The following is a 26,603-nucleotide window of genomic DNA, read 5'->3' as shown; positions in this document are numbered from 1 at the left end:
CCTCTCCTCTGGTCTTTTGGAGGCGTAAGCAGAACAAGGCATCGCACGGGGGTTTAGGTCCCCCCCAGGAGGCTGCTGCCAAGGGTCCCAGCACCTCGATCCTTTCCACGGTATCTTGGCTGCTCGGCAAACACCCTTCTCTCTGCTGGAAGAAGAAAAGGATGCAGGAGAGAAGGAAGTCAGAGGCCCATCTGGGGAGCCGGGGTTCCCTACCTGAGCCCCCGCATAATGCCCTATAAGGGTCTCCCTTTCCGGATCTTCTCTCAGGTTTGCTCTGGTTGCCTTTCGAGGGCTGGGAAAGCCGCCGTGAAGAACTGGTATGCTGCCTGGGGTCAAGAAAAAGGAAGGAATACAGAATCAAAACTAAGGCAAACATGGCCAACGCCAGAGCCAAAATCATTGGTCCAGGAGCCCCCGACAAGGCTGTGGAGTGTTGAGAAGAAATGTATATCAGACCTCCTTTTTGACGTCTAAAAAGATACAGCAGGACATGAATACTGAACCTGCCTCTGGAGTCATCAGCACCGATATGTCCGGAATCTGTCTTTGGATTTGTAAGTTCAGAGCCTTGTTAGATGAACATGAACTCGGCCACGAAGTCCAGGACCCGGGGCAAGAGAAATGGGGCGCGAGGGAAGTGCGGGCAGTGGCCCGCGGTGCTGGACTCTACCCCTCTCTCCACGGAAGTCAGGCTCGGCCACAGGACTCGTCGAGGCCACAGAGTGTGGGCAGGATGGGCACCGTCGCCTGTTGCCCCCCTGTCCTGGGGGAATTCCTGGCCCGCGTGTCCACTGCTGCTCCCCCGGGATGTGGAGCCCAGGTCACTCTGACTGGCAGCGTGAGCCAGAGCCCCGCGGAGGGCCTGCAGACCCGAGAGGGAGATAGACGTGCTCGTTGCTATATGCCACTGTCGTGTTTGTGTCGTATCCACACTCACACGGGCCCCCTGCCTTTAACGGGGAACGTAACTCGTCTCGTCAGATCTGATTCTGTTTCAGCTGTGCTGTGCCTCGCCTGTCCTTAAGCCGCTGTGACACGGCGTTCAAGAGTGCTCTTCGTTCTGGGATCCCTGCTGACTTCGTGGGAGCGCAGAAGACCTAAAACCTCCCTTCTCGTTTTTCCGCTTTCTCAAACTCGAGGTATGACTGACATACATGATGTTAGTTTCAGGTGTACATCCTGACGACGTGATGTTTGTATGGATTACAGAACGATCGCGTCTGTCACCACTTGTTTTTCTGCCTCTTCATCGAAGTACCTGCAGTGAATTATGTCCTTGGGCCAGCAAAGGTCACAGAAAGCGATTCACCATCAGTCCAGAATCTAGTAACTCGGTGGAGAGAAACAAGCTGTTGTATTCTCCTCTTGCATGAGGGAGGGGCGCAGAAGACAACGAAAAGCAGATGCATCTTTGCAACGGCCACAGCCTGGGGGCCGGTCTGCAGGAGGCAAGTGTCAGGGGGGATGGTGGTGGTGTTCTGCTCCCCCAGACGGGGCTGCGGGAGCCCACTTCTGGAGACTGTTCAGTCCCCGGCCTCAGGCATAGGTCTGGCCAGGGTGGGAGTGGAAGGACAGCGGGTCCCCACGGGCTGGCTGCATCCTTACTGGCAGCACGGAGCGGGTCAGTCTGCCTGCTGTAGCCAGAGTGCTCTCTGGGGTCTGACGGCCTCCTCCCCCTGCCCCAAGGGCAGAAGCAGCCAGCCGGGGCGCTCTGCCATCCCTCCCCGGTTTCTGGAACTCAGTCCCCCAACCCTGCAAGCAGCCCCTTTGTCAGACTTCCGATTACCCGACGGGAGCAGAAGAGTGGCTGTCTTGTTCTGCCACAAAGGCAGGGGGTCTGTAACAGTTTTACAAACACCCACTTCCAAAACGGCTTGCTCAGTGGGCGCCTGGCTGGCTCAGCTGGTGGAGCGTGCCTCTCTTGTTCTCGGGGTCCTGAGTTTGAGCCCCACGTTGGGTGTAGCGATTACTTTAAAAAGTAAAATAAAAAAAAATGGCTCTTCAGAAGCGTTGCTTATGGAAGTACAATCCTTGGACATCTGGAAAAACCCAGAAATTCAATTCCACTTACCGGCTGTTGACGGAGCGCTTGCCACGAGCCACCATCGGCTTTCTTGCTCCCCAGGGCAAACAGCTGGAGAAGCGGCCGGCCGCGAGCAGCATTCAACCGCTGTAGAAATACGGGAATGGACCCTAATTCCCCGGAGGTTCTGGAGAGCCCGGGGTTCCCTGCTTTTGAGAAACAGCAGTGCGGGCAGTACCTGTCTGGTCTGTAGTGCTTAAGGGTACTGGTAGTCCCTCCTTGCATCCAACGTGGCTTCGTGGGTAAGACGGAGTGAAGTAGCCTTCGAGAAATCCAGAAAGCCACATGGGCAGGTGCGACAGCAGACGTAAGATAAATACCTCGGAGCCGAGACGTTGGGAGCGACACCCCCGCTTTGAAGCTGTGGGCGACAGTCGCTTGTGGAGGCAGTCACGGCCATCGAGTGGACCCGGTATAGAGCGCTGAGCTTTGCAAGCAGCTGTTAAGCTGCTCCTAATATTCCAGGGAGAGAAGCAGTGGCCTCTGACGTCTGGGAGCTGGTCTGCTGCCCACGCTCCTCTGAGCCCTTTCTCCCACCTCTCACTGAGCCGCCCCCATGGGCCGCACTCCCTCTGGCTGCGAGGGGTCACGAACCCAGCTGGCTCAAGTCCAGGTGGCCCCTGGTGCTCTTGACCTGAAGGGCTTTGGCCTTTCCTTCTAAAAATGTCATACTTGTGCCCCGCACATCCTGACCACAAAGATGAAGACAAGTGGTGCAGGGAAGTGGACCCCTCTGTCCAGTAAGTCTTTCTTCAAGGACGCGAGGGCATTTGGTCCCTGGTGAGCCTTTGGCGCGGGAGGGGGAAGGCCAGACATCGTGGCTCAGAGAAGCGCCTTCTGCTGGCCTGGGCAGACCACCAATGCCCCACCCACACCTCCCTACAAAGAGCCTCCCCTTGACCAAACCCCACTCAGGCTCCCCTGAACTTTTCAACGAGGTCTCTTTTCACGTTCCCCTCTGCTTTGTCCAGTTGTAGCAAGAATCCTGCTGAGTTAATATTAACAGAATCCTCCATGCTCATGGTCTCATCACCTGTATCTGGTCAAATTCTCCAGACCCCACCGGCCCCAGGACAGGTCGGACCACCTGGCCTGCCTTCAGCAGGAGTCCTGTTAGGTTGGGTTAGCTGGAGTCTTCCCTTTACTCCTCAGGCTTCCTCTCCGTCCATTTCCATCCACTGACCCCCACTCTGCTCCTTGCCCGTCAGTTCCCACGTGTCCGTGCTGTATCCACAATGGAGTACAGGTGTAGATTTTTCTCCTAACCACTACTGCAGTGGTCTTTGATACCATGTTTTTACTGCTTCCGCTGCTCTCCAGCTCTGGTTTGTCTCTGACGCTCCTTCCTCTAGGCAGTGGCCTGGGGGCTCTTATAGGTCCCTGTTGTACCAGAGTTTGGAGCCTCTGCCTGCTATCTGCCATTGGTGTCTGTGGCCAGCAACAGGGACAATGACAGCCTGACCGCTCACTGTGTGGTCACACTCACTTCCTCTCTGGGTCCTATCGTCCCTGAACCCAGAGGTGTCTGGTAAAGGTAGAAAGGACCGCCCGCAAACAGCGCCCAGCTCTCCATGCGGGCTCCGCCTTCTGCCTCTGTGCTTTCTGACCACACTTTTTTAACCAGCTCTGAAGGAAGGCTTCCAGAGATGATGGAAATGCCTGTGCACAAACAGCCCATTTTGGGGAAAGCTTAGATCACAGGTAGCGGCTCACACGGAACGGAGGAGGGAGCGCAGTAATGAAGTGTGAGGTCAGGGGTGGAGAGGGACCACCTGACTCAGAGCTGCTGGGCTGCGGGGAGGACTGAGTATCTAGCAAAAAAAAATATTTTTTTTCTGCCAGAAGATTCTCAGGATGACATTTGCATTTTCAGTTATGTCGACGATTGGAAGCACAGCTTTCTCATCGGCTTCCAGAAACGGCATGCTTCACCTTCCCACGAGGTTTCATAAATTATGCAGGAAGAATACATTTTCCAAAGATTAATAACCCCTCAGTGTCAGCAGACGCCAACTGTCACAAGAGCCCAGAATCAAAGAGAACTCTGGCCTTCACCGCTGAGTTTCCTAGAAGCCATAGCAACAAAAATAAAGTAAAATAAAATAAAATAGGGACCCTACCGTTCATAAAAGGAAGCCGGCACTTTTGACTGGAAGCCCTGCGCCCTCCCCTACACCATGATGGGAAAGCGTGTCCTACACATACGTGTGCATGTGCTGTTCGCAGGGGAGCTCAGAAATAATCCGCTGCAGTTCCCTCAGGCTTCGGGTGTGCAAACCGAGGTCCAGACAGGGGTGACTGGGGATCGGGTGTCCCGGAGCCCAGGGATCAGCTTGCGTTGCCAGCCTGCGGTCAGATGAAGATGGTCAGCTTGGTCCTCAGCCGGGCTGTCCAGCTGCAGTCCCCGCGGGCAGCCTCACACTTGGGAGTGGACGTGAGGAAAGGCTGGTCTGCAGGCCGCAGGCTCGCCTTTGGCAATGATGTCCGCGTCCCAGCAGTGGCAGGAAGGTTCCGGTCCCTCGTCGGCTCCTGCTGCTCCCCACGCTCTGAGCTGCCCCAGGCCCTGCCCACGAGGCCTGCAGGGTGGCGGAAGCTTCCGGCAGGGCCCGGGCCTAGGATGGGGCTGATGTCGGCCATGGTGGCAGGGAAGGGCTGTGTGGCCGGCCGGGGTGAGGACTCTGCCCTCGTCTCAGAGTGGGGTGTCTGCAGAGTTGCCTGCCTGCTTTCCTGGGGTGAGGATGGGGCCCCCTCGGCCATGGCACTGAAGTACAGCGTGGAGCTCTCCTGCCCTTCACCTCCTCTCCGCCCACCCGCACCCCTGCTCTGCAGTGGAGAGACAGCTCCGGCTCCTTCCCTCCGGCTACGCCCCCTCGGTGCGGCTGACTGCCTCTGGGCAGGAGCTGGGTGGTGACCGTCGCTGGCAAAAGAGACGAAACTGGAGGTTTCCAACAGGTCCACTTCTGAGTTCGGGACACCTTGAAACTCAGAGCCTTTCTCTGAGGACAGGGGGCCCTGGGGGGACAGTGGGAGCTCTTGCTGGGAAAACAGGGGCATCCTCTGCTGGGTGTAGTGCTGGTTCCAGCCCCACGCAGGGGGGCGGAAGCCGCCAGGACTGTCTTCTCCAAAGGCTGCATTGATCTTAGACACATTTCCTGTTTTTAGGGCAAGTTTCACCAACAGCCAGTGATGATGACCGAGGAAAGAATCCTCCTGAGCAGTCTGGCTTTCCAGCCTGGCCTCTGCCGGTCCCCACAGTGGGCTAGGGGCCTTCCCCAGACCGGAGAACTCGTGACTTTCCTCCTGGCATGTGCCCGGGCTGCCTGGCCTCTCCGCCACAGGACCCGCTGCGATGGCACAGGACTGCCAGCTGCAGCCGCGCCAGATGTCGGGGGACCTCGGGTGCAGCAGGCTGTAATAGGTTACCAGCGACGCACTGCCTGGAAAAGAGGAAACACAAGAGCACGCGGTTATGTTCTCTGAAGTCCTGCATCCTCCCTGGGCCTGAGAACCCCAGAGTCTGGAATTCTGCATAGGGGCATGTAGTTGGGGTCCAGACAGGACTGTTGCCGGAGTATCAGAGCTGGGTGCTCGCGGGAAGTTAAGGGGGCTCCAGCTTCCACAGGCTGCAAATGTTTCCAAACTGAAAAATGTCATGAAAATGTTTAATCCTACTGATACTACGACTTCTTTCTCGAGGGCAGCTCTCACTGAGCGCTCTGGGTATGTGTGTGTGTGTGTATGCATGTGTCTGCGTGTATCCGCGCATGTGTGTGCATATGCATGTGTTTACATGTGTGTGCATGTGTTTGCGTGTATGCACGCATGTGTGTGCGTGTGCATATGCATGTGTTCACATGTGTGTGCATATGCATGTGTGTATGCATGTGTGTACGCGCACATGTGTGTGCGTATGTATGTGTTTACACATGTGTGCATATGTATGTGTGTATGCATGTGTTTGCATGTGTGTACGCGCACATGTGGGTGCGTGTGTGCATATGTATGTGTTTACACGTGTGTGCATGTGTATGTGTGTATGCATGTGTTTGCATGTGTGTACGCGCACATGTGTGTGCGTGTGTGCATATGTATGTGTTTACACGTGTGTGCATATGCATGTGTGTATGCATGTGTTTGCATGTGTGTATGCGCGCATGTGTGTGTGCATATGCATGTGTTTACACGTGTGTGTGCGTGTGTGCGTGTGTGTGTGTGTGTGTGTGTGAGGTCCGGTAGAAATGCTAATTTTGCTTTCAAATAACTGGATCAAATGCTCAGAATGCAGCCGTCCCCACGCCAGCTGACGGACTCCAAACCTAGGGGAGGGGAGGCAAGGAAAAACCTCAAAAACCAGACCCGAGTAAAGGTTAAACATATCCATCAAAAACCCCATATCAAGGAATTTCCATGAGCAACAACACTTCCTTTGTGCATAAACATCTTAATCACATTGTTGTCAGTTTAATTTATTTTGATCAGAAGTGCTGGCCGCGGCAATAATTTCCTTAACAGAGCATTCCAGTGCCTCCCACGGTATTTCCAGCTTCCTGTTGTACTAGATCAAGTGCCTGGTTTCAAGGCGCCCGTCATAAACAGCAAGAAAGCTGAAAGAGATGTGGAGGAAGCACCCGAGGGGCGGGCAGACTGCATTGCGGCGGAGCTGGGGGCGGGAGCGGGACAAATGATCCCTGGGATCCTCTCCGACTACTCTTGGAGGATGAGGCGTGGGGGGTCCCGAAGTGGGCCTCCCGCAGGGGAGTGGAGACAGCATTCCTGTGGGATGAGTGGTGGCTCTGCGGTGGGCACCCCTCAAGCCCCTCCTACACATTATTCTGAATTCTCACCGTGATGTCACCCGTCTTTGATAATGAGCCCCCCAAGGTCTAAAAGGGGACCTAACCCCCCCCCTCCTCAGGCAAGTCCAAAGTACATGCCTTTAATGAGTAACATTTCCATGGGGCCAAATCATTCATAAGGTTCTGGGTTGCAAACCCAAGCTGGCATGCAATAGGTACTCAATAGATGTTGGTCAAGGGAGCTCAAGATGTCAGCCAGAGCCGTCTGCTCTAAAGCTTGTGTGCCTTTGACGATAGCTCACCCACCATCTTCTTGCCGAGGACTCCCTCCAGGGCCACTTGGGAATAAGGAGTTTGCACAGCTCCAGAAAGAGGGGGAGAAGGATCGGCAGGTGGCTCTGTCTGAGCCCCTCAGGCTGTCTGAGCCCCAGAGCTGACCCTTGTCCCTGGCTCCCGGCTCACCGTGCCCTGGGTCACTGAGAATGAAAACATCTCTCCTCCCCCGCTTTCATTTTTATTTCCCAGGTGTAGACAGGAACTCCCTTTCAAGCTGACATCCATCTGTTGAACCAGGTTAACACCATAAAACGAAGCTAATTAAGGAAAACTGCCCAGGCACTGTCCTAGATGCCAGAGTGGAGCGGGGCGCAAATCCCAGCTCCGCCACCTACAGAATGTCTGGTCCTATGGGATATTACCTGACTTCCTCTGTGCCACCTTCCTCAGCTCTGAACTGGGGGTAACTCAGCACCCACGTCCCAGGGTTCTTGTTGGTATATAGGACCTGGTGTCACGTCTGGGGGTCCCTGCTCTGCTCCGGCAGTCCAGTGAGCTCCATTCCTTGCTCTCTGCCTAACCGCTCCTGAGAAGATTCCTGCTCTTAGAGTTAGGGCAATGTAAAGAGACAAGTTGGGGTGGGGAGGGAGGGAACAAGAAGGCGACATTGGGCCTTACCAATCAGAAATCCGAACAGGACTCCAGCTATGGTCCACACGCTGGTCTGGGAGGCCCCCTGGAGAAAGTCAGTGGCTAACAGCAAAAGAATGATGTTCTCCAACAGCATAATCTACGGGACCAAAAGGAGAGTCACCACCCCTGGTCAGGTGCACATGGCCTCGGGGACACCCCCATCCTAAATTCTGCAGCAGCGTCCATCAGTGTTGGAGGCTCTGTCCTCAACGCCCACTGGGGTGCCCACGGCTGACCGGGCCCCCTAGGGGCAGGGTCAAGGTCTGAAAGAGCTTCTCTGGCAAAAGGGATTCTCCCCGTTCTCAGTGCAGTTCATTAAAATGCCTGCAGAATCATAAACGCACAGGGAATGGAAGGGCATAGCCCACGAGGAGACTTTTATTTCCAACTTTTTGTATATCATGTCCTCATGTTAACTGCACGTGTGTGTTAGTTTCATGATGCAATAATTCAAAGTATCTGCAGGGCTCAGAGCGCCACTGAATTCCAGTGTCACAACTAGCGTCACAAACTTTTATAACAACTTTAGTATGATTGTTTTGATTTACCTCTTTAAAGGTAAATTTGGCCCTTGGCCTGAGGTCATAGCGCTCCTACTGGCTGAGCACGGGGCCTTCCTCTGTGGTCCAAGATGGCGGCAGCCATACAGAAGGTTGTACCCCTCACCCAGGCGGGCTTCTTAACTTTGTTTTAGTTTTTTGGGTATTTTTTTTTTTTTTAGGATTTATTTATTTATTTATTTGAGAAAGAGAGAGCAGGAGGGAGAGGGAGAGAGAATCTGAAGCAGTCTCCATGCTGAGTGCAGAGCCCAACGCAGGGCTCCATCCCACGACCGAAAGATCATGACCTGAGCCGAAACCCAAGAGTTGGATGCCTAACCCATGGAGCCACCCAGGTGCCCCTGGTTTCCAGTTTTTATGTACAAAAATGTATTTCTTAGGCTAAGTAAACAAACTGGAATAATTAGAAGATGGTATATTTAAATACTGTGCATAAGGCATGAAGAAAAACTAAATTGTAATACTGTTGGGCCAAAAGTCTTAGAAAGCTTTGCCGTGGTCATTCACAGGCACTATTTTAACTCCAGGAAAGTCAAAGAAGGAGAGAACTGACAGCGTTATGAAGAGCTACTTAGCCATCCTGAGAATGCCCACGCTCCCCAGGCCTTCAGGCTCTGGGTGGCCCTGTTTCAAAGGTCCAGCAGACATTATTTCAGGACTGAGTGCCACTGCCCATCGGCCCAGTCCACAAAACTTGGAGTTTCTCTCGCTCCTCAAATTAACTGCATCTCATCAACCATCTGGTCCTGCTGAGTCAAATTCTTAAGTCTGTCTCAAATCCATTGCTTCTTTCTGTTCTTACTGCCATTTTCATGGTTCTGATCCCACTGCTTCCTGTCTGGGTGCTACGGTTTCCTCTGTCTTCATTCCCTGTCCATGGTCTCTCCTCCACACCACTGCCCGGTGATCTGTTTCACGGGCAGATCAGACTTTGTCATCCCTCCCTAACACACCTGGAACTAACCCCCTCTCACCTGAGGGTTGTCACAACCCCACTCCTTGACAACGCGGGCAGGCCTGTTTACAATACGTCCCCAGTCTTCCTTTCCAGAGTCATCTTCCAACCCACTGCTCCCACAGTGAGTGTGCTGGCTTCTGGGATGGGCCAACCTGCCTGGCTAAGGGATGCCTGGGTGCTGGTAAAACATTATTTTGGGGTGTGTCTGTGGTTTCCAGAAGAGGTTAGCATTTTAATCAGCAGACTGAGGAAAGAACACGACCCTTACCCCCTCACCAGGGCAGGTGGGCCTCGTCCAATCTACTGAGGGTCTGAATAGAGCAAAAAAGTGGAGAAAGGGCAAATTCTCTCTCTTCTTGAGCTGAGACACCCATCTCCTCCTGTCTTTGGACATCCGAGCTCCTAGTCCTCAGTCTTTTGGACTCGGACTGAATTACACCACATTTTTCTGGTTCTCTGGCTTGCAGAAGGCCTACTGTGGCCTACATCAGCCTCCAAAACTGTGTGAGCCCATTCCCATAATTAATCTCCTCTTGTATATCTCTATATATTCTTATTGGTTCTGTTTCCCTGAGAACCTTGACCGACACAAGGACATTCCACCGACAAAGATGGTCTCCTTGACCAAACCTGACAAGATAGGTGTCTCTAAGCCCTCTTGCCTCGGCCTCAAGCCTGGCCTGTAAAAACTGTAGACACGTAGCACAAATGCCTTTGTCTACCAGCCCTCCCCCGACACACTAAGAGACTTGAACAAACACTCGCACAGCTCCTACCAACTCAGGGCTGCACCCTAGGGTGACAAGCTGGCCCCAATGCAGTTTCTGCCTTTGAAAGCTAACACTGTCAGAAGATTTACTCTCCGTTTCAGCCGAAATCTAGTGAAAGGCAGCGAGGCCGTGAACCCCTTTAGACTAGCTACTTTGCAAACCTGCACGTCCAAGTCCCTTCTGCCTCTGCATCTCTGAGGTGTAAACCCTCTGCCACCCGGCACCGCCTCCTCCAGGACCTCGAGCTGTGTCTCTGCAGCACAAATGTTCCAGATAACCCTCCCGGCGGGGGGCGGCAGCCTGCTCTAACTTGCAGGAACACTGCCCCCTGTCATCACGATGTGAGAAGTGAGCTCCTCGTCCCCATAAACGCCAACCCACGAACCAGACGGCAGAGTCAACCCCCTTTCCCACTTCTGATAAAATTCCATCGCCCTGACCCGGCTCCGACGTCCGACGTCCCCCCCAGTCCACCGCCCCACAAACCAGATCAAGGTCAGTTCTTCGCTGTGGCGAGGGACTTAACAAGCTTCGTTTCATCGCCTCTAACGAGTGGTCGGGCTCTGCTCGTCTATGACGCCACCCACTCTACTTTCCCGCGGGTCCCCGGCACTCCGTGTTGCTTCGGCAGCTTTGCCCGAAATGCCCCTGCCCCCCTCACCCCCTTTTCTTCCTGCCGGCTGGGCTCATCCCCCGAGACCAGCTGTCAGCTCCTATAAGGCCTTCTCTGACGCTCCTCACTCAGCCTCCTGTATTCCTGCAGGGTTTGCTCCGTCACCGAGCTTGCGTTTGTGGGTCTGTGTCTTTGGGGCCGCTGAGGCTCGACCCGTGCACACTCCGGCCTCTGAGTCCATTTCCAGCACACGGAGGAAGTTGTGTGTGCACACTTAGCTGAGTGAGTTGGCAACAAGTGCAAGACGGCAAACCGGGCTTTCCGGGGCGTTCACAGATCAGCCAGAGGCCGCCTGCCCCCTCGGGAAGGGAAGGCGAGGCGAGGCGTTCTCCGTTAGGCTGGCCAGCACCACCTGACCCTGCCTCCAAACCACCGATTCCAGGACCCCCGTCAGACCTGTTGGGCCAGAATCCCTGGCAAGGCACCTGGGAATAGACTTTGAAAAGCTCCCCGAGCGCCTCAGCCAGCCAGCCAGGCTGGGAAGTGGGGGCACAGAGGCCCCGAGGCCCTTTCAGCTCAAACCGCCCGGGCCGTGTGGCTTGCTGGAGGCCTTGCAGCATGAGACCAGCTGGATCCGAATACTGCCTCTGACTAGATGCCTGACTTTTTATGTCTCAGTTTCTGCATCTGTAAAATGGGTTTCGTCTCATCGAGTGCTGTGAGAAATAAGGCAGTTAATGAGCTTAGAACAGTGTCTGGCGCACGATGATCCAAATGGTAGCTGTTACTAATGATTCTATTGTCACTCCCAGGACCTGAGGACGAGACAAGAGCTTGTAGGAGCGTAGGAACAAGTCCACCACAACAACACCGCTCTCTTTGCCAATACAACAGGATTTACCCCAAAGGAGTCACTTTGTCAGGGTCAGGACTCATGTGTCTTCCAGGGAAGGTGCCCGCTGGGGATGGAGGGCTCCATGTAAGGACAACGTAGCAGGCCTGATGTTTACGGGGTGTTTGCAGGAGGCTTGGACCAGACACCCAGGGACCAGATCACCGGCTGGCAGGTGACCCTGGACGTGGCAGGTCACCTCCGTGAGTGGAGTCCCCCGGCTCCGATAAGCAGGCTGTGCTGAGCCTGAAAGAGTCTGTAAGTCACACGGGGAGGGCCGTCCATCCTCCATCCTCCCGCACAGGCACTCTTACTCCTGGTTCTCAGGCATGGAAATCGAGGCTTGGAGAGCACGGTCGGTGGGCCCCATAGCCCGCAGGGTTGATCAGCCATTCAGGGCTCTCCTAAAAACAGGAGATGGTCACGCCACCCGCCATCTCCTGGACAGGAGCTGCCCCTCCTGCCCCTTCCGTTTGCTCATGGCTCCGTCCTGCAGGGTCTGCTCCCCTGGAAGCGTCCTCCCCCGTTCATCATCAATAATGGCCATGAGCTGTTGGTTCTTGTGAGCCAAGTTATTTATTAAATCTTCACAGGGGACCCTGAGAAGTGGGTGGATCTTATACAATCGTCACAGCCGCGCTGAGAGGCTTTGCGCTTAACGTGCGATGAAAAACAGGTGTGGAGCGTTCCAGTCCTCGGCCGAGTGGGCTGGTAACAGGGAAGGGCAAGCCACAGTCCCAAATCTGGGCCGGATCCCAGACCCCGTGCTCCGAAGTGCTGGCTGCCTTTCCTCTCCTTCGCTCTTTGCAATGCAGCGTGGCTTCTGCCTTCCGGTCCACAGCATCTCTGGTCACCCCAACAGGAAGTAATCCTCACCATCTAGTGAGTTCAGGCCGTTCATGTCTCCTCGTATTACCCACATTCTGCCTCATTGTTTGGTTATCTGGGTGTGGAGCTTATCCCCCCTACTGGGCCAGAAGCAGCCTGAAGACAGGCCTTCTGTCACCTTCGTGGCTTTTGCATGGTCTAGGGCCATGCCTGGAACCCAGTAACGACCGAGCTGATTAACAAAGACAGTGTGTAGGTGACATCACATAGCTGAGCTGTGATCTAGCTCTCAGATGGAGAAGTGTCTGCAAAACACAGTTCTTGCTACAGTGACCACGGGGGAACAACTGGCCGTCCCAGTACTGTTTTCTGAGCTTGTCGTCTCTGTTTAGGACAGTAACTCCTTTTAGAATTTTTCCTAGGCCTAAGCTGTTCCTTCTTATACAGACATGTGTGCACAAGTACATACACACACACACATGCACGCACACACACGCACACACACGCACATGCACATAGAAAGTTAGTAAACTTAGGATTAAAGAAGCCATGACCCCACTTGCCACATAGAACACGGCCATCCGATGTCTGGAAGGGCTGTCCCAGAAGTTGAGGAAGCAGAGGATGTACACGGCCCCCACGAGCAGATTGAACAGCCTCCAGTGGCAGGTGCTGTCAATGATGTCACTCTGCTGTGCCACGAGCCAGAAGGTCATCGCCAACCAGTGGGCACCTGGAAGGAGGCAGGCCCAGGACATCAGCTTCCGGGGGGGGGGGGGGCACAGACACGGAAACCGGGGCCTCAGAGCCGTCCTCTCTGCGCTGACCACACCTGACTTGGCATCCAGGGAGAGCGATCGAAACCCAGAGGAGATTTGAGGGGCACAGAAAACCCACCCCTTTTATCTTTGCCCGTATTGTCTCACTGGATCCTCATAAAGGGGAGGGAACCAATTTGGGGACAAGAAAACAAAGGCTAGCTTCGGTAACACCTCCCAAACATTGCTTCCCAATGGCCTGTGAGTTCAGGAGGTGTTTAAGGGGGCAGTTATGAACCCCCGGCTCCCTAAGTTTTTAGTCACTGCTTCAAGGGCTGCAAGGCCCCACATCCAAAGGGAAGATCTATCTGTATGTGGTCCAGCTGTGATTTCTATTCCTATATTTGAAGATGAATAATATCTTCCTGAAGTTGGAGCTGATTTTTGTTTTTAATGAATAAAACAGCTAATCTTTCTTTAGGAGCAAAATCTCTTTCAAAAATTTCTCCTTTCTAGTTAAAAATAAAGCTACCCTATGACCCGGCAATTGCACTACTAGGTATTTACCCCAAAGATACAGACGTAGTGAAGAGAAGGGCCATATGCACCCCAATGTTCATAGCAGCATTGTCCACAATAGCCAAACTGTGGAAGGAGCCGAGATGCCCTTCAACAGACGAATGGATAAAGAAGATGTGGTCCATATATACAATGGAATATTACTCAGCTATCAGAAACAACGATTACCCAACATTTGCAGCAACATGGACGGGACTGGAGGAGATTATGCTAAGTGAAATAAGTCAAGCAGAGAAAGACAATTATCATACAGTTTCACTCATTTATGGAACATAAGAAGTAGGAAGATCGGTAGGAGAAGGAAGGGAAGAAGGAAGGGGGGGTAAACAGAAGAGGGAATGAACCATGAGAGACACTGGACTCTGGGAAACAAACTGAGGGCTTCAGAGGGGCGGGGGTGGGGGATTGGGATAGGCAGGTGATGGGTAGTAAGGAGGGCACGTATTGCATGGTGCACTGGGTGTTATACGCAACTAATGAATCATGGAACACTATATCAAAAACTAAGGATGTACTGTATGGTCAGTAACATAACATAATAAAAAAGAATTTCTCCTCTCTGCCAACAAGTGTATTAATGCTGGTTCCAGGCTCAAGTGTAAATATTTCTTGATGCCTCCTGTTCTCTTAGAACATGAGTACACTGTTCCTTCTTGCCGAGTGTATTCGCTGATGGCCAGAAGAGACACCTCTCCTAGGCAGTGACACCCAGGACTCCTGCAGAGTCAGGCAGACCCCGTGGCCACTATTCGCATCCGTGTGAGTCTAGACCCAGAGCTGGGGGTGGGGGTTGGCTCAGCGCAGATGCCCTATTCGAAACCGAGAAGAGGCCCTCAATCCAGCCTTCAAAAGAGATGGAGAGCTTTCAGAAGCGATGCACAACATTACAGCACATATGTATCGGGCCGGGACAGGTGGGACCCTCTGCCTGTTTGTCTACAGAAGAGCTTTCAGCCTGTGATACAGAACGCGGTCTCCCAAGGAGGCCCCAGCAACTGCGGCCGTGCTCCGGAGCTGGCCGGGTGCTGAGGGCTGGGCTGTCTAAACTAAGGGAGTGTGTCTCTAAGAGAAGCGCCCTGGGCTCTCCCCTCCCTGGATGCTCACGGGGGATGGAGTCCATTCCTCCACGCTCCTGACTCTGGGCTGGCCGTGACCACTTGGACAGGCAGAATACAGCAGAAGCCACACTGACCCAAGGCCAGGCCAGTTTGAAGAGGACTGACAGCTTCCACTCGCTTACTCCCAGAATTCCCAGCTGCCGTGTCCGCAGCCCCAGCTACTCTGCTGAGGAGAAAGGACCCAGGACGTGCGCTGGGGTGCAGGCATGTGAGCAGAGACGCCGTCTACACGGCCAGCCCAGCGCAGCCTCCTTATGAGTCCAGACACCTGCCATCCTATTGCACCCACCTGAGATCCCCACCCTGGTGAGAACGCCCCAGGTGCCCAGGGAGCCCCCCAGAACCGAGGCTGATGGTTGTAAATGGTGATTTAAGGCCTTAAGGGCTGGGGTGGTTTGTTACACGGCCACTGACAGCCAGACTGTAAGCTCTGCTTACCTCCAAAAGCCAAAACCCAGACGTGGTAAGCTCTGAAGAAGAGGACCAGACTCAGGACACGGGCCCCCAACATGCCCATCCTCCAGAGCTGCTGGCAGAAGAGGGCGGCCCACGGTGTGGACAGGTGACCCGTCTTCATGGAGCCCATGCAGCAAGCATAGCACACCAGGGCCCAGGCCAGCGCGCACCAGGAGCACAGGGCGCTCACGCCTGCAAGGGAAGCGGACAACAGCAGTGTTGGTGGGGCGTCTAACCTCTTCATTCAACCTGGCTTCCCAGAGGGCCTCCCTCCCCAAGCGCCCTAATGGGTGGATAACACAGCTCCGCGTACAGACACACACGCCTATGCCCAGGACGCAGCACGGACACGTGGGAGCTGCTTCCTCTGCGTAGGGCAGTGGGCGCTCCTCCCCAGCGAGTGAGCGGGGCTCTTCCTTCGTACGCCCTTTAGGAAAAGTGGCCGAGGCACAGCTCCTCTAAGCCCTCCCATCGAAGTTCTGTCAGCGACAAAGCCGTTAGATGGCCGTGAACGTGAGGTTCCCTCCCAAATGTACTTTGCTGTTCAGACCCTAGGAAGGAGGTTTAGGTACAGAAATAAAACAGGAACATAAACTGTGCCAGGCCCACCATAAGGACGGACAGAAGGACAGTGCAGTCGTGACTTTCACGTATCTCATGTGAGCACACAGACACGTGGACACTCGGGAAGAGAGAGGAGGAGGAGGATGCTGGGAGAGAATCAAGAAGTGACCGAGAGAAAACAAGACAGAGAGTGAGCCTTCGCCGTAGCAAATGCAGGCCGGACACACGTTCACGGGATCAGAGCTGCTCTCAGTCTGCACAAGGCTCTCGGGGTCAGGCCTCTGGCTGCGTCCAGTTAGACCAGCGATTGAGGACGCAGGAGAAACGGGTGCACGGATCCTACGAAGGAACAGTGTGGGGTATCTTCCCAAGGTGTTCTCAGGGTAATGTGACCCATCTACAATTTCTACTGTGAGGCATGACCTCCACCAAAGAAGCCAGCCCCAAACAAAAGCCAATTCGAACCATCATCTCGTGCTGGTGAGCGCGGGCCGCCCAGGGGAAATCATGGCACACCCGGCTTTGCGACATCAGGCGTTCATTTCTATTCCCCTTGTGAATTCAGACGGTCCGTGCTCGGGGGTCGGCTTTTCTCACCTGGCACGATATCTGTGAAGTCCGAGGCGAGGAAAACATGCGTCTGGAGCAGCAGGTGGGGCCCCGTCTGCACGAGGGCTTCCAGGAGGCGGAGGGCAGACAGGTCGGCCTCCTGCAGCAGCAGCTGGTCTTGGCGGGAGGCTTCCCGCTCCTTCGACAGAGCAGTGGACGTGGCGTCCCAATGCCTGAGGAAGAGCAAGGGCCCGGGGGGCAGAGCCAGACCGCGACAGCTTCAACGGGATGCCCCACACCCCTTTTCCTGGCCGATCGGTGACAGACATCCAGCATTCTAGAAAACAGGCTGCCCTATCCACGCACCAGAGCCCTGAGCTCGGGCCCCACGCTGCAGTCGTCAGATGCAACAGTGGGTGAGCCTGCCCTGCAGGGCCTGTCCTTTACCCCTGAAGAGTCGTGCAGCGATCAGGAAAATGAAAGCACTCCCCAGGCACACACACTTGGGCACCGTGGACCTCGCCTTTTCTCGCGGTTCTTCCTCATGCACCCAGATCCCCCCTCGGCGTCCTCAGGAGCAGGAACAAGGGTGATTACGACACCTGCTCGCGGCAGGGACCACCGTGCCCACCACGGCCATCTGGCACGGTGAACTCCTTCTTGTCCAAGTTAAAAAAATAGGAGGGAGGTCATCTTAATTCTGCTCCTGAATCAGAAAGCAAGCTGCACCTTTCGAGTCCCTGAAAGCTCCCTCCATAAGGACCTCGCTAGGGCTCTGGCTGCGCAGAGCTCAGGCCTCGCTCTGATCTCTGGCCAGCACGTCTGTGGACAGGGCAGGCGGGGGTCCTCTTTGAGGATATAAACGGGTTTATTCATGGTTTGGAGGGCCCAGGAAAGGAGCTTAAGGAGAAGTGCCTTTTTCATGATCTGGGATCCCGGAGTGAACTGATTTCTTACTGAGTCTTTGAAGCTGTGATCTCTGACACAAACATAACGTTAAGGAAAAAAACCCAACAACAACAGAGAAGGTCAGGACTGTAAACACCAGGGGTGTCGCTTTGCTTTCAGTCCCGAATCATCTGTTCTCCTGACGGGAGGCTCCCTCTTCGTACCCTCCCTGAAGCCTTCGCTAGTTCAAGGTGCATTTTCATGGGTTTTTGCCACCTGCTGGAGACAGAAGGCTCCAGAAACGATGTTCTCCACAAGCCCAGGGCTCAGCTGGGGACAGAAATGTCCATGAAAAGTCTCAGCTATGTCCATGAAAAGTCTAAGCAGGAAGAAAATCGTGTCAAATTGAGCTGTGGATCATGATGGAACGAGTCTGGGGCCTGACAACAGCGTGGTCAGGAGGGCTCCCAGCAACAAAGGGGCACATGCACCTGGGACAGACAGATGGGAGCAAGGCCTAAGGGAGCACGTGTGGGGCCGGCGGGGCAGGAAGAGGCCGCTGAAATGGTGGGTCTGTACTGGGGACAGTGACGTAGGGGCCGGACAGCAGGAGCCTCTTCCAGTCTAGCTGAGGGTTTGGGGCTCGTTTTTAAGAAATAGAGCCAGGGGGAATGCAATCCACCTGGTTTTGTGAACGGGATGTCTGGATCCCGTGGCAGAGGGAGGAACTCAGGCTGACATCACTGGAAACTGCTGGGGGCGCCCAGATCACAGCTGAGGCAAGGGCGGGGGGTGGCCGTGGGAAGGGAGAGGACTGGCCACTAGCTCCTGTCAAATTCCGTCCCTGGGGTGGATGCTTCATTCTGGGTCCCCGTCGGCTCCCGCCCAGATTTCTGGCTGCCTGGCCCTGGTCTCTCCCCACTGTGCCCCATCGCCTCTACTGTCCCCACCACCATCTCCCTAAGGGCCTCATTTGACTGTGTTATTCCTTTGCTTAAACCTCATAAGGAATAACATGGACGATCATAGGGTCAGAGAGGGAAAACTGAAGGGGGGGAATCAGAGGGGGAGATGAACCACGAGAGACTCTGAACTCCGGGAAACAAACTGAGGGCTTTAGAGGGGAGGGGGGGTGGGGGATGGGATAGACCGGTGATGGGTATTAAGGAGGGCACGTATTGCATGGAGCACTGGGTGCTACACGCAAACAATGAATCGTGGAACACTGTATTAAAAACTAATGACGTACTGTACAGCGGCTAACTGAACATCTTCACCACCATCATCATCAAAACCTTTCCACTGGGTCTCCAATGCCTGGGGGGTAAAAGCCAAATTGCTCCCCTGGTGGCAAGTCCAGGCCTAATCTGTCTCTGGCCACACTCCTCCCATCTAGAAGATTCTCACTCTGCTCACCAAGCACACCATGTCCATGAGCCTTTCTGCCTCTGCAGCGGGAGGCTGTTTGCTGGGGGGGCCATGCCTCCCATGCTCAGGCATGTTGGGTCCCCCGCCTCCTCAGCCCTGACCCTAGTGCTCCCGTGCCAGCGCCCGGGTTCCCAGACGTGAGCTTTGGAACTCACGTCCCGGAGGCCTATTTAAGTCCGGTTGCTGGGCCCCAGGCCCAGAATTTCTGGTCAAGTAGATGCATGTGGAGAATCACGGGAAGTCTGCTGTGATGTGATGTGGGTGCGGGTGCACCTTGCAGTCTTGCATTTTTGAGGAGTTCCCGGTGGTGATGATCCATGGCTGGTCCCTGAGCCCTCCAGCCTCTCCCCCAGCACAGCGAATGCCTTCTCTCTGTTCTCTGAGGTCCCTGCCTACAGCTGCAGCCCCCATCAGGCTTCAGCGCCCACATCACCATGCGCGTCCACACACGTCTCGAAGTGCGAACAAATGTGCACCGAGCATATCACGCGGTGTGGATGCGGGTGTAAGATTTCCAGATGCATTAGGAACAAATGCTCCAAGCGGACTTTGGAAACACAGTAGTTAACCCAACTTCGGAATGAAATTTCCCAGCAAGCTCTGATCTGTCCTCACTGGCAGCTTAAGGAAGAAGCCATACATACCCACTTCATCTAGAAATCTAGAACCGTCTATCACAGGCCCGCAGCTTGAAGAGGACGCGTGCGGCCCTCCGTCTTCACGCCTTTTGGCGAAGTTGAACCTGAGATAGTGAACAGCTCGAGGTTTGGGCTACGGCTGTTCCTTTTGTTAATTTCTTTCTTTTTTATCGTGGTAAAATACAGATAACCTAAAATTTGCCATCTGAACCATTTTAAATGTACAGTTCAGTGGTATTGATAATTTATTAACATAATTTAAACTAACGCTACAATTTAGTAGACTATTAATAATTTGTAGTAATTTATAATGGTGTGCAACTATCCCCAGCACCCATCTCAGAACTCTTCTTACCTCGTAAAACCGACACTCTGCCACCATTAAACATTGAGTCCCACTGCTGTGCTTTCTGTCTCGGTGAGGTTGACCAGAAGTACGTCGTGTAAGTGCATTATATGGTATTTGCCCTTTTGGGACCGGCTCATTTTACCTAGCATAAAGTCCTCAAGCCTCACCCGTGTTGTAGAACTCCCTTCCTCTTAAAGACTAAATCATACTCCGCTGTGTGCACAGACCACATTCTGCTCGTCCAGTCATCTGCTGATTTGCTTTGCTCCATTTCAGCTCTTGTGAACCATGCTGCATGGACACGGGTGCACAACTCTCTTGCCCAGACCTTGCTTCCGAAGCCTTAGGTGCATACCCAGGAGCGGGATTGCAGGATCATAGGGTAGTTCTGTTTAATTTTTTGAGGAACCTCCATACTGTTTTCCGGAGTGGCTGCGCCAGCTTGCATTCCCACCAACGGTGTGAGAGGGCTCCCCTTTCTCTGCATCCTGCCAACACCTGTTGTTTCTTGTGTTTTGATTTTAGCCATTCTGACAGATGTGCGGGGATAGCTCGTGGTGGTTTTGCTTTGTACTTCCCTGATGATCAGTGATGTGGAGCCTGGTGAAAGTATTTTACATACTTTTAAATATTAAATTTTTACCTATCTGTGTTGAGCTTGCCTTCCTTACATATCCTTAAAGTTCACCTCAACTTTCTTTTTAAGAACTTAGAGCTTCCACTAAAGAAAAAATGTCTAAACCAAGACAGGCCCTAAGTGTGGGATGAGTTAGGCATTCCTTGATCACTTCATGCTGAGGTTCCAATGAATTTATAGGCTTAAACATTTTTTTTAAAGATTTTGGCAACCTGTAGCATTATACTGGAAATATAAAAACTAAATGGAGAAAAGTAACTGACTTCGTTTAAACAAGTGATCACTAAAGCCAGGGTCACCTGAATAGAGTCAGACTTAACATTAACAATGAGAGGCGTTTGGAATAAAAAATACATATATGTTTTATGTGTTTACACTTTTCATAAGCTACTTTGCCTCAAGAGATTCGTGTTTCGTCAGTTTTTCTGTCAGCAGTAGATGTTTCCGCATTAGCTTATAAAGTCACCTAAAGTGATCCAGTCTTCAGGGTCAGTCAGGATTCCGCAAAATGCGGTTGTTTGGCTCCTCCTACCGGTGCTTTCACAAAACTGCACTTTCTGAAACTTCCTCGCAGGCCACACAGAAGTCTCGCAAAATTCAGCTGTTTAAGGGCTGCTCATCACCCAGTTCTCTTTATGGGAACCCAGCCGGCCGGTTCCCGGTTCCGGGATGAGGAGCAGATCGGCTGCTTTCTATTTCAACTTTCAAAGCTTTCTTCTAAGGAGGTGGATTTCTGTTTGTGTGTTTGGTTTACTTTAAAAATTTCAGAAACACTGCAAACCACGTAGCTTCTTATGCCTGCTGGGCTGTTTATAAAACTTAGAGCCATGTTTTATTTTTCCCTCTCCTCCCCTATGATCCTCTGTTTTGTTTCTTAAATTCCATACGATCAGTGAGATCATATGATACTTAACTTTCTCTGATTGACTTATTTCATTCAGCATAATACCCTCTAGTTCCATCTACATCGTCGCAAATGGCAAGATTTCATTTTTTTGATGGCTGAGCAGTATTCCACTGTGTGTGTGTGTGTGTGTGTGTGTGTGTGTGTGTGTATACCATATCTTTATCCATTTATCTGTCGATGGACAGCTGGGCTCCCTCCACAGTTTGGCTATTGTGGACATTGCTGCTATGAACATTGGGGTGCAGGTGCCCCTTCGGATTGCTACGTCTGTATCTTTGGGGTAAATACCCAGTAGTGCAATTGCTGGGTCATAGGGTAGCTCTATTTTTAACTTTTTGAGGAACCTCCATGCTGTTTTCCAGAGTGGCTGTACCAGCTTGCATTCCCACTAGCAGTGTAAGAGGGTTCCCCTTTCTCCACAACCTCTCCAACACCTGTTGTGTCTTGTGTTTTTTATTTTAGCCATTCTGACAGGTGTGAGGTGATATTTCATGGTGGTTTTGATTTGCATTTCCCTGATGATCACTGATGTGGAGCATTTTTCATGTGTTTGTTGGCCATCTGTATGTCTTCTTTGGAGAAATGTCTGTTCATGTCTTCTGCCCATTTCTTGACTGGATTATTCGTTTTTGGGTGTTGAGTTTGATAAGTTCTTTATAGATCTTGGATACTAGCCCTTTATCTGATAAGACATTTGCAAATATCTTCTCCCATTCTGTAGGTTGTCTTTTGGTTTCGTAGACTGTTTCCTTTGCTGTGCTTTGGGGCTGGGGTAACTGGGTGATGGGTATTAAGGAGGGCATGTGACACGGTGAGCACTGGGTGTTGTATGCAACTGATGAAGCACTAAACTCTACCTCCGATGCTAATAACACACTATATGTTAATTAATGGAATTAAAAAAAAAAACTTAAAGCCAAATTCATGGCTCTCCATGAACAACTACGTTTTCACTTTATCCTGCTTTCTGACCTATTGTTCCTCTTCCTGACTTTCTCATATCTTTTTCTTCCTTTTAAATTATGTGGGTTATTTTAAATTCCCCTTATTTTTTAAAAGAGAAAGAAATACAGCCGACTAGTTGTTCTTCCTGAGGCCTAATTTTCCTGACTCTCCTCCTTTATCCATCTTAGTATTAAAACTTACCAGAAACTCACAGCACCGCTTACAAAACTTTGAGGGAGCATGGAGAAGCAAAGAATGTGGGGTCCCGGGTGGACCCCACAGCACAAACACAGACCATTGTGGGCCTGACACAGCCCCATCCCTGCAGAAGGCACTGGACTGGATGGGCCTGAGGGTCTTCACACAGCCCCAGAAGGCAAACTTATTGGGTGGTTGTTCTGGAAGCTTCTCTCAAGTGACTGGCATTCACTGAACTCTCCTTCTGAGTCATCAAATGTTTGGTTATCCGTCCTCAAGGTCATATACAGGGCACCCCAGCCCTTCGTGGGTTTCCTACTCGGCTGGGCTGAGGGAAGGGGCTGACATCTCTACTATGGTAGTTGGTGCCCAGGAGGGCCTCGAATCCTTGGTAAGTCTGAGGAAAAAACCATCTTTGCTCTCCTCCCACGAGTAAGAGGAACCACCCTGCCTGAACACAAAGGCCAGGCTTTGGGTAGAATTGTTGTGGTTGCAAATGTGCGCTGGTGCCTTCAGAGGGGGAGCGCTCCAGCTCTGAGGGGCCCAGTGAACTCTGGGGTGGTTGCCTGATGTCTTCATTGGAGGCAGCCTCTACACTGGGTGGAGAGGAATCATTCCTTTCTGAAACTGATTCTGAATGAGGAATCATTCCTTGTTCAAAGTCAGCTAAGAAACCCGAAAACTTACCTCAGCTCCTCCAGAGAAAGCCCTGGGGTTGGGCTGAAGGCAGAAACCTCCCAGAACAGCCAGCAGCACAGTCTGAGATCTCAAACTTGCGCTGACTTCCCGAACACCCTTCCAATCCTTGGCATCTAGGACTTAAACACCTGAGCTGCACGGCTTCCCTGATACGATCCCCAAACGTGTCTCCCTTTTTCTTTTTTTATTCCTGGCAACTATGGGGTTATGAGGTGGCTAAGAGCTGAAATTTTCCATTTACATAAACTCACTGACAGATGTCTCCCGACACTCCAGGTATCCAGGTACTCCCAGGGTAAAACAGTATCTGGCCTGCGGAGGTGAGCCACAGGTCAGGCTCCTGGGCACCGGGCCCATCGAGGCTGCTTTGTTTATGGGAAAAAACCGGGCCTGGCTCTCAAATGGCTTCGTTCTGAAATAAAGCCTCGATGCAAATCTCACCAGGCCAGCTGCACGGCCTAGTGTGTGGCTAAATCCATGTCACCGTCTTCAACTAAGGTACTAGGGGTTTAAATGCAACTGCCGTAAGTGAGGCACTTTCTGTGGCTCCAAAGCCTTGACCTACAAATTGAAACAAGAGCAAGACAGAATTCGGCCAAAGACCAAAAAACCCAAAAAACAAAAAAGCTTTTGAAGGGTCACAGCTGCCTCTGGAAGGAGCTTCCTGATGACAGAGATTCTCAAGGACGTGCAGGCTGGAACAGGGGATGCCTATCAGAGCAGGGTTCAAAGTGGTGGCTTGGAGCATTCTTCCAACCCCGAATTTCATGACCCTAAGGATGGAATGCACAGCCTCCCACTGCACTTATGAAATCCCACCCCAGAGGTGAAAGGAGACTGCTTGTTCTTACCGCTTCCACACGCCAAGCTGAAGGAGATGCAGCACGACCGACAAGCACTGACCTTGCTGTCCATCCGCCCGGAACCACACATAGCTCACGCCCTGGACCAGGAAGCCAGGCAGCAGCACAGAAAGGGCCAGCCACCCCCAGAGCAGCTGTCCTGAGCTGAAGTAGTAGACCACGGAGCAGAGGCCTGCAGCATGGAAGAGGAAAGACGAGAGGGTAAGTGGAAGGCCGGAGGGGAGAGTGAGCGGCCCTCCAGCACTGTGTCTCCAGCACGGGTGGGGCTCTCTGCTAGACCCAGCCCAGGCACAGCCACGGCCAGCGGCATTCTAGACAGGTGTGCAGGGGGATGAAGGTGCCAGGGCTTTCCGGGGGACCCAAAACATCAGACAGCATGGTCACAGAGGGCTGTTGGACCACACAGGATAGCACCCACAGAAAATACCTGGCACCTGGTATGTGTGTTGAAAAAATCCCCTCCTCTCTGGGGATTGGTTTTTTTAATTTTTGAGGATGCTTGGGAAGAGACAAATCTAGGGAGGATCTGTACTCTCAATCAGCAGCAATGGGGGAGGGGTGCTTGTGTCTGTCCAACACTGGCAGGTGCAAAAATTCACTGTAATCGTTTCATAGGATTGTTGCTTGGGTTTTCCAGTGTTAAAGTTTAAAATGGATTTATGGGCACATAGAGCTGCAAATTATAGTAGAAACACAGCATTGCTCTGGGTCCAGGTAGGAAGCCTGCAGGTCTGGACCGAGGGAGGAGTGGCCAGGAGGAATGGCCAGGCTCTGTTGGGAGCTTGTAGCCCCCTGGGGTTCCTGCTCCCCACCCTCTCAACCCGCCAAGGCAAACCAGGGTCTCCAGCACAAGACATCTTTGGAGGAGTCACCACCCTGCCTAGGCCAAGCAATGCTAAGGCCCTCGTTGGTTCCCTGGTGAGAGGGAATGTGGCCACAACGTCTGCGGGAGCACCTCTGGTGGATACTGACGGGGGGTGGGGGAGGTGTCCTGTGTTGCCTGAGGCCTTCTTGTCTGGGCACTGGACCTGGGAGATTTGGAGCCGACCTCACTCGGCCTCCTCCTGGGTGAAGGTCCGACCCAGGGAGCCCTTGAAACTGCGCTGTGGGGACGCCCCAGGGGAACCCACAGGGCAGTGTTACAAACTGAAGACCCCGCCAACCCTGAGGCAACAAGTTGCCCCCATGGGTAAAGTTGCGAGAGGGCGCCTGCCGGGGTCCCCAAGTAAGTGCGTGCTGGGAGGGGCGCAGGGCCCTGGAGGTCTCAAGACTGGGCGCTCATTAAACTCCCACCCCTACCAGGGAACCCCTCAGCAGGAAGCCGGGCAGAAGTGGGGGGAGGCCTCCTCCTGGCACAGGAGTTACAGGTTCAAAGGAGAAAGGCGCTAAACAGTGTTGCCATCTTGCTGGGCCAGGACGCGCTCCCCCAGCAAGCGGTCTGGCAGCGTCCTGAAGCCCGCCACGGATAACAGTCCTCCTGGGCCACGCGGCCGCCTCCCCCGCCGCCGAGGCCCCCTGGCCGGCCGGGGAGGGGGGGAGGGCGGGGAGCGCACGGCGCACTCAGGCCCGCGGCCCCGCGACTGCGTCCAGGAGGCCTTTCTGGAGGGAGCGGCGGGAATACACGTGCCCAGGCTCCAGGAGAGGGCCGTGAACCCGTGGGGACCCACCGGGGACGGGGAGGGCGGGCGGCGTGCCACCGTGCGCGCACGTGCGCACAGAGCTGTGCGCCCGCCCGGGCAGGCTGCCTGCTGAGGCAGGGGTGGCCCGTGCGTCCCCGGGCGTCCGGATGGGTCGGGGGGCTGGAGGGGTGAGCGGGGCAGGCGCCCAGTTGGGGCCGCCGGGCACTCACGCGCGCTCTGCTCGGCCGCCAGCAGCAGGGCGGACAGCCCCAGGGCCCCCGCGTGCATCCTCCGCGCAGCCGCCCGCCGGACCCGCCTCCTCGCCCCCGCCCCTTCCCCTGCCTGCCGCCGGTGTCGGGAAGGCTTCCGGCCCCAGAACCCACTACGGGAGCCGTGGGGGCGCGGAGTCCCAGTCGGGGACAGAGCAGGGCAGCCCTGAGTCTTCTGGTCCCTCGGTGGTTAAGTACAAATCAGATCAGGCCCCTTGACGTGGCCAGAAGTTTCTCTGCCGTTCCCCAACCTTATAAGGCGCCCTGGAGAAGTACTGCCTGATGGTTGTGACTGCAGGTGGGCTGGTCACCAGGCGGTTAAACTGGTCACCGCCTCTGGAGCCGCTGAAAGACAGCCCAGTGAACCACTAGTTAGTGCACTGGGATGGAAGGACCTGGATCGGAAGCGCTAATTGGTCTTTTCGAAATTTCACAAGGGATGTTAGCTGGCCTCTGCATCTCACCCTCAAACCCATCCGGATCTCTGTCCTCGCAGAAGCTTTTTCCGAAAGGGTTTGAGGGTTAACTGAGATTGCGGTGTGCGGGAAATAAAGCTGCACACTGGAAAACTTTCAGGATACATCTATCTACGTCTATCTATAGACCGTATACAGTGTAACTTCAGCAAGAAGTGGCTTTCAGTCATGGTGATGGTGGCGATGAATTTGGG

At 53.6% G+C, this 26,603-nt stretch overlaps 1 protein-coding gene across 1 annotated transcript; it reads right to left on the bottom strand.

Annotated features, from left to right (window-relative positions):
• Positions 1 to 212: 212 nt before the first annotated feature.
• Positions 213 to 25,980, bottom strand: XKR5 (XK related 5). Its single transcript, XM_045810873.2, has 7 exons — positions 25,895 to 25,980; positions 24,034 to 24,217; positions 16,542 to 16,726; positions 15,363 to 15,572; positions 13,033 to 13,202; positions 7,834 to 7,945; positions 213 to 5,520 (listed from the first exon to the last, which is right to left on the bottom strand). Exons 1-7 carry the CDS (start codon positions 25,950 to 25,952, stop codon positions 4,436 to 4,438), a joined length of 2,004 nt encoding a protein of 667 aa, XP_045666829.2. The 5' UTR covers positions 25,953 to 25,980; the 3' UTR covers positions 213 to 4,435.
• Positions 25,981 to 26,603: the final 623 nt, after the last annotated feature.

The sequence above is a fragment of the Ursus americanus genome, chromosome 27, assembly GCF_024610735.1.
Source record: "Ursus americanus isolate L20-20 chromosome 27, mUrsAme1.1.p, whole genome shotgun sequence".
Taxonomy (NCBI): Eukaryota; Metazoa; Chordata; class Mammalia; order Carnivora; family Ursidae; genus Ursus; species Ursus americanus.
Note: the sequence above shows the minus strand (reverse complement) of the source record. Positions and strands in the feature narration are given on the sequence as shown.